Raw genomic sequence first — 15,000 nt, forward strand, 5'->3', positions numbered from 1 at the left:
GAGGGACAGAGGCAGCTGGGAGGAGGGACAGGGACACAGAGGAGGCGGTTCTGCGTCCGGCTTCAACCTCCAGAAGTTCAGCGCTCGCAGCTCAGAGCAAGAAACAAAGTTTCTCCCCAAGTGCAGTGTGCAAGTGCGGAGCTCACAACTCAGCCAGACAGGACAGATGACAGAGGTGGGCTGGAGGTATTACACGCTGGGGCATGGCAGGTAAGCATATCAAGGCCTTCCACAGCTGAAGGGGAGTTGGTGAGACCAGAGCAGCGTGCTTGTACAGGGGGATCCACAGTTAATTTTGCTTTGCAGAGGAGAGCAGAGTGGGTTGTGGGGGAAAGACCTCTTTGTGCATGAGAGAGAGAGAGTCAAGTGGAGGAAGGAGAGGAAAGAGCCTGAAAGGGAGGAGTGGGGAAGAGGTCTTTAACTTTCACTACAGCACAGAGCTACTCCCCTCCTGAGAGGGGAAAGGCTCTTAGCAGGGATGCTAAGGAGGGTTGGGGGCTCACTGGAAAGCTGACGCAGGATCTGCCTAGCGAATGCATTCCCCGTCCCTCAGCGGAAGAGATTTGCTCATGGAAAGAACAAATACATCTGTTGCTGAGACCGCTGGGACTCTGAGCCAGGGGCTCCGCGGGCAGGAAAGGCGCTCAGAAGCTGGGTGCAGTCGGCTTTGTTGGACTTGCTTGGTTTCTATAGACTAGGAATGAGGTCACTCTTTAGCCAAACCCTGGTGGGGGATAGCAGGAGGCTCCTTTCACTGCTCTCTCTGCCCTGCCCAAAGCCCTGGAGCCTGGGAATGTGCATGGCATGTGTGAGTGTAATATCCTACAGTCCCTCACACCCTCAGGCCTTGCCCTCACTGCTGAATACTGTGGGATTTTACCTCTGAGTATCTAACAGAGGAGCCATCCTGAAGCAGAAGCACAGGGGAGAGCTAGCACTCTGATTTTTACCATGAAGTAAACTAGGTAAGACCAACCCTAGATGGGGTGGAGAGATAATCCTGCCTCCGTTTCTACCTGGTAAAACTGAAGTGCCGGCTGCCTTTACCATGGGGCAGCTCCTGGGCTTTGGAAGTGAAAAAAAAAAGAAGACCCAGGTTAGCAGTGACCATGGGGCTTCATTCACTAACCCCTTGAAGCTGGGGCCAAAGGCTACGAGCAAGGAGGGACTGCATGATTTTGAGCCCCTGGTTTTGGCTGGAACGCCCTCTGGTTTCACTTTGTTTGCCCTACTGGAATTTCTGCCCGCAACAGCTCATGTATTCAACAGCAAAAGAGGCAGGGAATAGACTGCCAACGTTCACTGCTGAGAAAGAGCAAGGGAGGCAGTAGCTGAAAAAAAACTGAGGCACCGAGGTGACTTGAGCAAAGAGGAGCAGGGAGGGAATGAAGCACTGATGGGACAATCAGGGATGTGTCTGCTTCCTGACTGATTACAGCCAACTTCCCAGTTACTGCAAACTGGTTGAGACCCTGGGGAGCTGGGTGCCTGCCTCCATCCTGAGCTGGCTGTGGGTGGGGCCTGCTCATTACCCATCATTTAAAAAGCAGAATTATCTGTGCATCCAGCAAGGGCACAAACCTGGGGTCAACCCCAAGGGCAACTGGATTCTGGATGCTGGGCGAAAAGGGAACAAAAAGTGCTCCTTAGGTCACCGCCATGGGAGATCTCCCCACCCTGCGCTCATCCTGCAGCTGTCAGAGGCACATCCTGTCTGTCTGGAAAAATCTCCCTTCATCTAAGCTTAGGAGGAGGCCAAGGACACTGGCGGTGACTGGCTTTCCTTTGCTCTGTCTGATGCTCACTAATGGGCAGTAAATTGTGCTCAGACAATAGCAAGGAGGCCAAGAAGTTCATTTGAAAGGTGAACGCTCCATCTTTGATGCAACCCAGGATGCTTACATGCTGCAGACGATAATGGAATGTACTGGTCAGAGCCTCCTGTAGCCTCAGAAATCATGCTATTCCCTAAAACAGTGCAGATACTTTATAACCTATCCATACTGCCCTGCCAATGCCATTTCTTCCTTGCCTGCAGCATCCCTTTCTATTCCAGCTTTTGGATTGCTTGCCAGATTTACCAGTTCCCCCTCAGATTGATCTCCAGCACTTCCTGCTATTCCACTTCTCTGCAGTGCCAGTGTACCTTCATTTTGCCTTGAGCATCCACTGCTGTTCCAGTCCTGGGCTTTCCTGAGCACAAATGGTGCCAGATTGTAATGCAAGTTCTGTGGCGCAGGCAAATCTCCATCAGAGTCTAAGCTGCAACCATCTTTTTCATGCACCTTGTGACCCAGTCTGGGATCTAGATCTGGGTTCCCAGAAGAGGAAGGTTGCTGCTCTAAGCAGCTGTGCCAAATGGAATGAAGTTTTTGGGCAGAATCTAGCAAAGGTCTATAGCTGGGACAGTGACATCCCAATCTTAGCACAGGCCCTGGAGGCGCTGCTTCCTAAGTGTCACTGTCAGGCATATTTAAGGATCCGCCTTTGTTCTACAGCTGTGGGTTTTGACAGTCACACTGGGTCACAGAGCTCACCTTACTGTATGCCCATCAGCAAGAAAGATGCTGATCTGGAGAATCATCCCTGAGTAATCTTCCTCCCTATCTCACACCAGGGACAGGGACCCCCTGAGGGATTATCCTTCCAAAGTTGCCTGGACCAGCATTTCCCCGCTATGCACAGAAATGGCATTTCCCCTTCCTAGATTATCTTGCATAAAGAGCATTTTCACACATCCTTCCACATCGATAATCCTGCTTAAAGGTACAGAGTCCTCCTCAGCGACATGTCCCATAACAGTAGGCACCAGTGCCAGTGAGCACCGTCATGCACCTAAGGACTTTGATCTTGGTAGCAATGCCCACTGTCATGTGACCAAGCCAGGAAATAAAGTCCAGCCACTTGCCAGCAGAGATCTTACAATGCAGCAAACTCCTAATAGTGCAAGTGCAGCTTCCTGAGCTACTTGGTCTGGGAGGAAATACAGGAAAGAGATGGAGGAGGTGACTTCAGTGAATCCATGTTTTTGTTGAAGCAAGCAGTAGGGAATAGAATAGATATACGTGGGTGAACACTTGGTTGCTGCACATGGCCCTGAGGTGCTCTGCTCCCTTCTGGTGCAAGGGCGAAGGGGACTGCAAGCAGCTAGACAGGGTCATTCTGAAATGTCAAAAAGATTGATCCAGGCAGGAATGCCCCTTGGGAGAGCGCTTCTTTACAAGCAGCCAGCCACCAGGTGAGCACATTAGCCACTGTGGTACAAACACATGGAACAAGGGAAATTGGCTGGCCGGTGACCAGTTGACTAAGTGGAGATTGGTTGACTAAGTGGAGACTTGAGGCCCAAGAGCTGACCAGCCCAAAGCAAGGTGACTGTAAATGGATTTGGCTTGTTAAAGAACCATGCAGATCATAGATGCAGTCTGGGAGCACTGTCCTCAAAGGAAAGGGGTAGCAAGCAATTGGCTAGGCACCTGCAAAAGCCTCTTATTCTCTTAACAAGGTTTTTTGCAAAGTGGCTCCTCGGTAGTGGTTTCAATCAGCTGAGCTCAAAGGAGCCAGGTATCCTCACTTTATTGATGGAGAAAGCGAGGCACAGAGAATTAGGATGACCTATCCAAAATCCCCAACCTGGCTATAAGCACAACTGAGACACTGATTGCCTGAGACCCTACTGCAGGACGAAGGAGAAATGCTGTGTTAGCAGAGTTCATCAAGCACAGGCCAGGAGAGCGATGAAAGCAAGGAGTTGTAGCCAGAAGTGTTTGAGGTCTTCCTGACTCATTTCTGAACCCAGATGTAGTAAATGCATTGGCCCAACCTGACACCAGCTGTGGAGGGCATGGAGGCAGCTTGCCCCGCCTCCCCGAAGCATTCCCAGCCAATCAAAGCGGGCTCCTAGGCGGCAGGGCCGCGTTCCAGAGGGAGCGCTGGAATTTCTCCCAGGCACTTTGACTGGCTTCAAGAATGCCGAGGCTCATTCAAGAATCCTCTGGGCCATTCAGTCATAAGGGCTCCCGGCATACGGCTGCAGCCGGCATCCTGGTGCCTCTCACACAAGCGCCACATCTGCTTACATTTAGGAGGGAGGTTATTAATAGTGGTTTCATTTTTCCCCAGCCGGCAGTGGAAGCTGGGGCTCATTGGCCCTGGCTGCTGGGATGTGCATGTGGCAGCTCATTAGCCATAAGCCCAATGTCTTCGCTAAGCACTGGAGGAGCTTAAAAGCCCCTCCTAAATTCCACTTCCCAGCTGCTCTCATGCTCCCAATTTCCTGCCTGGTGCCTCCCCTCCCCCCTTAGGCTTTTCTCACAGATTCCCAAGGACCCAAGGTCACTCTCTGGCTGTGTGAAACACATATGTGAGAGAGAGGCACCTTTGGACACATCCACCAGCTCACAGCTGGTGCTGGGGAGAGCCCGAGTGGATTTGTAGACTCTGTACAGTACCAGCAAAAGTCAGTCCTCGCCCCCACCATTGTCTGGAAAATTGCCACTACGAGGAGGTAGCCTGCTCTGGTAGCCTCTGGTTTGGGAGCCATGGCTGTAGCAGCTCTTCTTCCAGGGGCATTATTCATGGGTAGTTACTCCCCCGCACTCCATTTACCCAGGGAAATCAGCAGAGACTTGCTCTACATCATCATAACCATCTGGTGGATGATACTAATCACTGGGCACCATGCCAGGGCCCTGCTGCTGGGTGAGTGGAAACCCTCTAAGGACAATGGATATTGGGTTCTACCTGTCAGGCCTATTTTAGCTCCCAGAGGTCAGTACAGGATTTGTCCCCAGTGTGCATCTACTAGTGATCATGGGATCACCTACCCATAAGAGGTACCTCTGTGGTCTGAGAGATCTCACCGCTGGGCTGTCTCCCAGGTTCCAGTCTCACTTTTTCACACGCTGAAGTTTCTTGAGTGAAATAGAGACTTTGTGGCCATCTGGATGTAGGCATTAATGACACAGATGAGGTGGGTGCTGCTCCCTGCAAGGCAAGGTTCTCCATTAGACTCCACGTCCAGCCCAGACACAGACACCAGAGCAGGTTCAAATGGGTTGCAATGATTCCTGACATGACATCTGTTGCCCCCTTGCAGAGTAGCCTAGTGCCTGATCCTCCACTTATCCCACGAGCACTGTCAGGCAGGGTGTCCAGTGCATGACCGCACAACTGGGAGGAGGAGTTCTGGCACCGTCCACCTGGCTCTTCCATTGATTCACTGAGTGCCTCCAGCAAGTCATTTCCACCCTGTGCCTCTGTTTCCCCTGCTGTAAATCAAGGTCACAATCCTCAGCTGCCTCCCATGAAGGAGCACTGATTATCTAGTCATTGTTATTTATGTTCTGGTAGCCCTTGGGAGCCCCCAAACCATTCTAGTTCCCATACATACAGAACAGACCTGCATTTTTAGGCTGACAGGGTTGAGGAAGAGATTAGCATACAGATCATACCAAACTCAGAGAGACCATGGTGTGCATGTCCCGTCTCTGACATGCTACACCAATGCTGCCTCTGTCTAGACCGCGGACCGTCAGTCTTCTTCAAAAACCAACAGGAAGTCAAAGCAGACACTGAGGGCAGCACAAACCTGCTTACGGCGCTTTGAAAATGGAAGTCTTGAAAAATCTGCACCATCAAAAGCCTAGAAGCCAATGGCTGACTGCCCTGCCACGTGCACCCATTTTGTACCAGCCCAAATCCCCTGGTCTTGAGCCAACTACTTCTTTATACTAGTGTCAGTAAGGGCAAGTTCTGGGCAATGAATAGAAAAGATCTGTGTCCTTTCCTGCTCCCTCTACCTCCAGGTGTCCTGTTTGTCTGCTCCTGACAGCTGAATGTGCCGCTGGCCTATAAGGAAGCACTGCCATTGATTTCAAGACTCTTAGAGGTTTTAAGCATATGACTAATCTAGGGAAATCAGTGGCACTGCTCACATGCCTGAGGTGAAGTATTGGCAGGTCAGGATGCCAGGACGTGTATTGCTCAGGTCAGTTTGTGGCACAGGGATGAGAAGCACTGAGCCTGGAGAATGCAGCCCAAGGGCACAGCCTGAAAGAGGGAGGGGAGGAAAGGTGGCTTTATGATGCCCCTGCCCACCCTGGATTCCAGGCTGCTCTAGGATGTAAAGCAATAGGCCCAGGGGATGCTCACATTTACAGCTGCATTGCAATCCAGAATCTTTTCAGTCTCCTGAGCCTGTGTGCCAGCCCCTTCTCTGCCCCATGTTGGGACCTTCCCAGGGAGGCTGTACAGGCCCCTGCACCACTCTGGCCTCTCTGGATATTGGAAATCTCCCTTAGCCTCTTGCAGTGCCTGTGTCCCTTTCACACACAGCCAAAGCCACCCACAGAGGCAAGGGCCAGGACAGACTCCTCACCTGTCCTTCCCAGCCTCTGGCAGGTGTATACACCTGTGCATCTCACTATTTGTGCACCTAGTCCAGCATCCTGGATGAGGAGAGACTAGAGAAAACGAGGAGAGACTAGAGAAACTGGATCTTTTCAGCCTCCGCTAGAGAAGGTTGAGAGGCGACCTTGTGGCTGCCTATAAGTTCATCACGGGGGCACAGAAGGGAATTGGTGAGGTTTTATTCACCAAGGCGCCCCCGGGGGTTACAAGAAATAATGGCCACAAGCTAGCAGAGAGCAGATTTAGATTGGACATTAGGAAGAACTTCACAGTTTGAGTGGCCAAGGTCTGGAACGGGCTCCCAAGGGAGGTGGTGCTCTCCCCTACCCTGGGGGTCTTCAAGAGGAGGTTAGATGAGCATCTAGCTGGGGTCATCTAGACCCAGCACTCTTTCCTGCTTATGCAGGGGGTCGAACTCGATGATCTATTGAGGTCCCTTCTGACCCTAACATCTATGAACCCTGGAGAGGCAAGTCAGGAAGCTTGGTGCAAGGGTCCATAAAGGGATTTGCACATGGAGCCATTGCTGCGACAGTCATAACAAGGGAACCCTTGAGTCTAAAAGCTGGACTGCTTGGTTTAAATATTAAACATCTGAGCCTGGCTCCCAGCTGCACAGCCTGGGGGCAGGCTGAGCAGGGCTCACCTCCCCACTGCTGCTGCAGAGTTACTACCTATTGTAGAGGGGGTGGGAGGTTACATTAAAATGGCCACCCCCTGAGCCCAGCCTAGTAGCACAGTGTAGTGAGCAGCTTTGATTTGGAGGCAGGAAAGGATTTGGACACGTCTCCAAACTAGTTGGAGGACAGATTAATCTCATTATCCTGCCATATTGGGCAGCACGCATGGGCTGTGCATGGAATATGCCCTTCACAGTTGCGTTCCTTCCTTTTAAGCTCTGCCCGCTCACCCTGCTGAGACGAGCAGCTAAACAGGCCTGTTAGTTCTCAAACCTTCTAACCAAGAAGGATGATATCCCAAACTCCTACATTAATAGAGCAGCCACAAGTAAGCAGGAGATCCCACCTTCCCATCTCCCACAGTGACTCCTAGCACACCTCAGATCTTTCCAGTGGCTGGACTGAGTCAGAGCTCTGGAATTTTTAATTGCTGTCCTCGATTTGCTCGTTAGCTTGTGTGTGCGATTGCATTTTGTGGGTGAAGTTAAACTGTGACAAGCAGGGACACCAGGGATTCCTTTGAATCACACATCCCACAGACTGCAGTTGTGTTGCCTTGTGCTGTGGCCCTGGCAATTCCAACAAGCTAGAGGCAGATGCAGTAGCTCAGGGCTCAGTTGGGATCTCAAGAAGTGGCCTTCATGTCTGGGGTGGTGCTTTTCTGCTCTGGCCCAGGATCACAGCAGGGTTTAGTGGTTGCTGGAGGTGCTGCAGTTTGGTTAAGAATTAAACTGAGGCCTTAATTAAACTGGTGATGGATCCCCATGCTCCCCTTACCCACCTTTTCCACAGCCCTCCCCTGCCCAGCACCCCATCACTCAACAGACATGCAAGGCTCAGCCTGTGGACCTGAATATTTGAAGGGAAAGGTGTGGAGAGAAAGGGAGGGGGGCCATTTCCTGGCCAGCCCTCCTAGGGTGGGTGGAGGCACTGTCTGGTTCCTGACCCGGGATTCTGCGAGTTATTCTGGGCCTCCTGACCCACCCCTTCCGCCATGGGCTGCTCCCTCACCATACTCCTGCTGTTTGGGAGGGCTTGGAGGAAGCAGATGGGGCCTGAGCAAGACAGGAAGGTGCTGAGGAAACACTTTCACAATCCTACGTGTCCCCGCAACATCCCATTCCCAGAAGAGGATGGGATTTCAGGTCTGAGTAACGGGAAACTGGGAGCAAACATCCCCTTTTTAGTAAAGAGGGGACTTCAGGGATTATGATCATTGTACCCACCCCCACTTCCAGCCCCCTGTAAACAGAAATGCCTCCAGGCCTGATTGCCCCTTAGTACCAGCCCTCCTGGGTCTGGGAGCATTTATACCACCTGCCCCAAGAACTTCCCCCGCCAACAGTTCTGGTTTAGGTGCTTTGACCTCCAGAGACTGCCCCCTCCATGCCCCCACTCCTCCCACCTGAGCCTAGCAAACTCTCATAGCCTAGCCTGGCTCGCGTGACAGGCCCCAAGCCGATTTGAGGAAAAATCCCGTGAGAACGTCCTCAATCTCCTTCAATCGTATTAGGGATATTAAGGTCTAATTCCAGGAGCTCATGCACTGGGCAAGGAGCTCTGGGAACCTTTTCTAAAGCACACTTGTTCTCTCAGCTGTTTCATAATAGCTCCTGCATCTGCCCAGGTCAGGCTGGTCCCCCCCCTTGGGAAATCGTCCTCCAGCCTCCAGTTGTCCAGGGCACACCCCTCCTCCTGCCAGGCCTCCAGGGAACAGCTGGCAGGCGACACTGCAGCTTTCTCTCTCTCTCTCTCTCTCCCCCTGCGCCCAGTTTTACAGTGAACTGTGGAAACAAATATGTTATGCACCATTACAGTAGCCTGTCTGTCTATGGAGATTGTTCTGTTTTGTAAATATATATATATATATACACACCTTCTAGTCACTCTAGGCTGCCTGTCTATGGAGTGCACCAGTTCCACCTTGACTGACCTCTGCAATAAGTAACTATTCCACAGGGAAGACCTGGGATTAGTCAAGACGCACTGTAGGTTGCTGGATAGCACAGCCGATGCTGATGAGACCTGATGCCAATTCAGGGAGAGCTGCGGACATTGTCTCCCAGCCCTGCAGCCAGGCACAATATGTCCTGTCAGAGCACAACCGGAAACCACACGCAGGGTCACACTGACTGTGTTTTATGGCTGTCACTTCTTCATAATCATCAGTTCTTTTTGGTTTCTCTAGGCACCAGGATGGCCCAGAATCCAGCAGTGAATACGTTAAGGTAGGAACCCAACCACTTTCTCCAGTGCATGGTTACTCCCTGTGCTGATAGTGGAAGCGTTGGCTCATTTATAACCACTGCATTGCTTGGGAAGATCAGCTGCTCCCATGTATCAGACTCAGCAGCACTGTCTCAGGCTTGAGAGGGGCATGTGCAACCTACTCACAAAAGAGCCTTAAAACCTTGAGTATCTTCCTGTTCAATTGAAATCCCATACAAATTTAAGAAGCTGGTCATGGTTTCTATTCCCTGTGCTGCAGTAGGTGCATTAATACCAGAGGGAGATGGAAGGATCCCAGCTAGCAAATGCCATCTTGTTGATATCATGACTGTGTTCAGGACTTGGGGAAACTCATTTCCTCTTTATACTGCTCCCTCTTTCTTGCTTAAAGGAGCTCCCTTACACTGGGGGCTTCCCACTTCTTCCCTTCAAAGGGCTTCCATCTGCACAATGATGTTTAGCACTGCACCAAAGGTATGGTTGGCACAAGGCCTTTTTATAAGCAAGGGATCCATTACACTTGGATCAAAGCCTGTATTTCACTTTGTTACCTACCCTAAATTGAGCCTCCTCTGTCTATTTTGAGGTCCAGCTTCAGAGTCAGATCTAAGCCCAGATCTGGGTCGAGTAGTTGGTACAGGGGGTGGGAAAGCCTATTCCATCTGTCAGGAGCTGCATCAAGTCTTTGGCTGCGGGGTAGGTTTGCTGCCATGCAGGGCTTTGAGGTCAGTACATGGGAGGAATCCCCTCCCTATGCAAAAGCAGTGTCATTGTGAGAGCTGCCTTGGCTTCATGTTGTCCAGATGTGGGAGGGGGTGTTTGCTGCATCAAGGAACACAGCTAGTGACGTGGAGCTAGGGCTGGAGCCACCTCATCCCTCAGCCTTAATGTGGAAAAAGCAGCTTCAGCTACTCAGTAGCAGCCACGTGAAACGTTGACGTAAATCTCTACAAATCTCTCACAAAGATCCTGCTTATTCTCCAGCAAACTGTTAACATTCCCTAGGAGTCTTCATGCGTTGACAGAAATTCATTAGTGAGTGACTAGCCTTGGGGAAGAGCATGCATCTCAGAGGAATGCCAGCAGGATTATTTGAAGGGGACAGGGGTGGGAATGGATGGCTCAGGAGCTTGGCCATGAGGGATGTTCAGTCTTCCACTTCCACACGTGCAGTGCAAACGTAGCCCAGATCAGCCACGAATGGAGGTTGCTACCATCTGCTCTCTTAGTGACCCATGTGAAATAATCAGATGACTTCCCAGTTCAGTTCCTAGTGGGAAAATGTTCACCTTACAAAAGTCAGCAGCCACAGGTTTGCAACAGTATTTGTCTCTTGGGGAGCTGAGCACCTGCCCTCTAAGAGCCAGGCTTCTTCAAGGGGTGTCTGCAGCAGGACAAAATTGGGAGGCATTCCTGAAAATCTCGGCAGTTGGCACTAGATGCCAGGCTCCACAGAGAGATCAAGCGGCAAGTCTCAGCTACCCTGAGGGCTCTTTGGTAGTAGGAGATGTCCTGAAGGGGCAAACTCCAGGCTCTAGGGCTATCACTCCTTACTTAATGTGGGGGGTTTCAATCCTTACTATAGGAGGACCTCTCTCTCTTCCTGTCTAGCAAAGACCTCTCTCTCTCATATAGCAATACAGGAAGGGCAGGTTGTCTGGATAGCAGTGAAATAGTCAGGAACATCCAACAGCCCATAGGATGGAAATCTGGAGACCTGAAAGCAGCACATCTTTGAAGGAGGGACAGTAGACTTGTATTTGCTTCTCCTGTTTGCCAACCTTTGCAGTCAGCACAGTGTGTATCTCTTTAATTAATGCAAGCATTGTCCTGAGAGGGCAGGGGCATAGGCAGAGGAAATGAGGAAGGAATTCACTTGAGCTGACCTTGCTTGTGAAATGTTTTCTCCTCATTACATTTTTCCATGCACCCACACACTTAGCTATGGGCTTAATTTGTGAGTTATGATTTAACTAACCAACACACGGGCATGCTAGAGAGATGGATGTAAACAGTCACAGGCCTTTGCCATTAGCATCCAGTGCCCTTGATGATCTGCCTAAGTGGCCAGCTTCAGATCCAGATTGATCTTCCCGGGCATTCAGGTCAATTGTTTTTGTTGTGTCATTGAACGGGGCTGTTTTGTATTTTGTCTACTGATCGTCCGACTAAAGTTTGCTGGTAAAGTAGTGGTGATGCCTATTTATTCACTTATTTATGAACAAATCCTCTTGAATTTAAGGATGAAAGTAATAGGCTTCTATGGAAATGGCTGTAAAAACTTATAGAAATTAGTGTCAGTCTGATTAACTAGCCTACAGAACGGTGTATAGCCCAAGGATTAAATTCTACACGATGTTACTACAAACATAGCATAAAATACTGTTTCCCACGAAATTCGCTGTAAGTGCCTAGGAAATCATAGGTAGCATTCATCCCCGTGGTATCCAGGCGCCCCCTACAGGCATAGTGTGTCTTTCATCTGCTTTACTTGATGGATGATTGTTGTGGTAATAGGAGTTATCCAACTCGAAGAAAAAAGTAATACAAACTTAGAACAATCAGGATGATTGAACACAGAGTTGGTAACAGGCTGCCGTGTGCCTTCCATGCTCATCCAGGAGACATTCAGAGACCAGGTCTAAAGCTAGATCCATGCACTCATGGAAACCCCATACTGAGGTGAGGTTTGGCACTAAACCAAGGTAGAGACTTCATGCTAGTCCTTCGCACAGGAGCAACTTTCATTCATCCAGATAGCGGTCCTTCTGATGCAAATTCCCTGAGCTACACAAAATGTGTCTTGCTTTATAGGCAAATCAGACGACATGGTCCTGGCCCCAGGGACCTTCTCATTGGGATGCAATGCAGTTGCACACCTCAACAAGCTAACTCATTCCCAGAGTGCAGTATGAGCCTCACTCGCATGCCTGGGATTTCATAGATTCATAGATTTCATAGACATTAGGGCTGGAAGGGACCTTGGAAGATCATCGAGTCCAGCCCCCTGCCCCAGGGGCAGGAAGTCAGCTGGGGTCATAGGATCCCAGCAAGATAAACATCCAAATTTCTCTTGAAGGTGTTCAGAGTAGGCGCTTGAACCACCTCCAGCGGCAGGTAATTCAGTACAAACCTTGAGGGCTCTGACAGTAAAGAAGTTCTTCCTTATGTCCAGCCTGAAACGGTTATGCAAGAGTTTGTGACCATTTGACCTTGTCATCCCTTGGGGTGCTCTGGTGAACAGACGTTCCCCCAGATCCTGGTGAGCACCCCTGATAAACTTATAGGTGGCCACGAGATCACCCCTGAGCCTGCGCTTTTCCAGGCTGAAGAGTCCCATAGCTCTCAGCCTCTCCTCATAAGGTCTGTTTTCCTGACCTCTGATCATGTGCGTGGCTCTTCTCTGGACTCTCTCAAGCTTCTCCACATCCTTTTTGATTTGTGGAGCTCAAAACTGGATGCAGTACTCCAGCTGCGGCCTCAGCAAGGCCGAGTACAATGGTAGAACGATGTCCTGGGATTTGCTTGAGAAGCAGGTATGGATATAAGCCAGCATTTTGCTCGCTTTACTAGCTGCAGCATCACATTGAAAGCTCATGTTCATCTTGAGTCTAACAGGGAGAATTGAGTCTAACGGGAATGCTTGAATCTAACAGGAAGAATTCCTCAGAGCAGCGCGTACTCTTCCTAAACCTTTCTGTCTGGCCTTTCCTTTCATTCCAATTCCCCACCCAAGAGTCAGTGCCTCCCAAAAGCCAATGGGTGCTCAGCACCTGTCAGAATTTCGCCCCGTGCACCTGGATGTATCAGAGTAATACACCCTTCTGTCTGGAGTATTAGCCATTGATCATCTGAGAAGCAGGACATTTTCCCTCTGCTAATTTGCTGAATTGGTTCTGTAAGTAGACAGGAATATAATGCCTTTGTACAGACTCTTTCCTAGGCATTAAAGGATCACATGCCTCACTGGTCCTATTGGCAAAATCTTCCCTTTCGGTGTCACTGTAAGCAATGGTGCAATGATACTGGCTGCTGCTCTAGAGCCAGACTTTCCTAGTAGGAATCAACTTGTGGAAACTGGGCAGGGGACAGGATGCTGGGAAGGTTCTAGTTATTCCCGATCTAGTCTGTGGAAGCAGGAGTTGTAGCAATGGTAATGTCACTGATTGGGAAGCTCTTAGCTACTCTAGCTGCTCCTAACAGTGCTGGGAATCAGGACTGGTGCACCCCTTTGCTTTGCTGAGATTGCTGGATGTCTCATACTGACATGAATTAAATGATAAGCAAACAGAGAAGGAACCAGCCTGTCTGTTCTGCAATACTCAAGCAGAGGCAAGGCAGGGAAGAAAATATAGATGAGAGAGAGCACAACCCACCAACAGAGATACCCTGTATGAAGGAACAAGGGCAGGTCGGGGGCTGCTCAGAGAAACTGCAATATTCACATGTGCCGTTGAAACAAAGGCCAGGCCACAGCCAGTTTGTTATCAGCTCCTGAAAATGCCCCACCACCACCATGGGGTTTGCTCTTGGTGAGTCAGAGTTGCTCCCACAATCTGGCTCATCTGTCAGCCTCATTGGCAGGCGCTGTGGAGAGTGTGTGGGCTGGGGAAACTCCAACAGGTCCCCCCACAGCAAGGTGAAGCTAGGAGCCCTTGGACTGCAGCCGTGAGCATAAGTCTGCTTGCTGCACCTAATTAGACTCCAGGCAGCTGGAGCGAAGGAGGCGGCAGCCCAGGCAGCCTCCCACACAAAGCCCAGGGCACACAGAAGAAAACAGGCTAGCACATCCCCACCTTCCCCAGGGGAGCCGAGTGCTTTTATTCACCAGCCCCGCTTGCCCTCATTCACTGTTTCCTTCTAGTGTGGGAGCAGCTGCTGCTGCTGGCTGACGTGTTCCTGCGTGCAGCAGCAGCACTGCTGGGATAACACAGCCAAGGAGCAAACCACACGCTGCCCAAACAGGTGTATGTGCCTGGCAGCACAGGTCTGGTGGTGGGAAAAGGGGCAGCTGGCATCTTCCAAGATAGGCTGGGCCTGATTCCCAATCATTTGCACCCTGTGCAGTCACCTGCACCCACACAAATTACCACGGCTCTGGTGTGGCTGCATCTCACAGACTCTTTGTAAGTGATTGTGGATGGTTCAGGGCAAGGAAGAATGGGGCTTGCTGAGTCGAGCTCACCGACCCTGCAATGAACACTACCTCCCAGAGGGCCCATCTAGATCGGGGGCTTGGTAATGAGATTTCCCAGTCTGCCTTAGGGGGTGGGACACCCCGTTCTCATTTGTTTACATGAGAATTGGGCATCTGAGTTTCTTAGGGAGCTCTAAGCAGTTCAGTTTTTGCCCTGCATAGACAAAGGCAGTCATGTTTAAAAATGTCTTGCCCACAAAAAAACCATGGTTCTCCCTGAACCAAGCAAACCCTGTGGTGCTGTCTTGAGCAGCAAAATGGGTTTGTTCGTTAACTGTGTTCGCTCAGCTGAGCTGCTTTACCATAACTGAAAAGCCCTCCTCAAACCTGTTAAGGTGAACTCAGGTTGAACATGTTTGAAGCCGTATTAGTAGGCTCTCTTGGGCTACAATTTGGTCAGCTTCAAATATACCACCACCTGCATCTTAACGTGTAAAGACAGCTTCTCTTCTTCTCTTCCAGGTTAAGCTAAGTCAAATACAA

The 15,000-nt window shown here is 50.4% G+C and overlaps 1 protein-coding gene across 2 annotated transcripts in view; it reads left to right on the forward strand.

Moving 5' to 3' along the window:
- SH2D3C (SH2 domain containing 3C) overlaps window positions 1–15,000 on the forward strand; it is a 47,515-nt gene that overhangs the window by 8,232 nt on the left and 24,283 nt on the right. Inside the window, exons 1-2 of one of the 2 annotated variants that reach the window (XM_019475845.2) lie at window positions 39–210; window positions 9,280–9,319. In XM_019475845.2, coding sequence (XP_019331390.1) covers window positions 167–210; window positions 9,280–9,319 — 84 coding nt within the window. In that variant the 5' untranslated portion in view covers window positions 39–166. Of the gene's footprint in view, window positions 1–38; window positions 211–9,279; window positions 9,320–15,000 lie in introns of those variants that run through there. The other variant, XM_019475844.2, reaches the window with a different exon arrangement.

This window comes from Alligator mississippiensis, chromosome 12 (assembly GCF_030867095.1).
Source record: "Alligator mississippiensis isolate rAllMis1 chromosome 12, rAllMis1, whole genome shotgun sequence".
NCBI lineage: Eukaryota > Metazoa > Chordata > Crocodylia > Alligatoridae > Alligator > Alligator mississippiensis.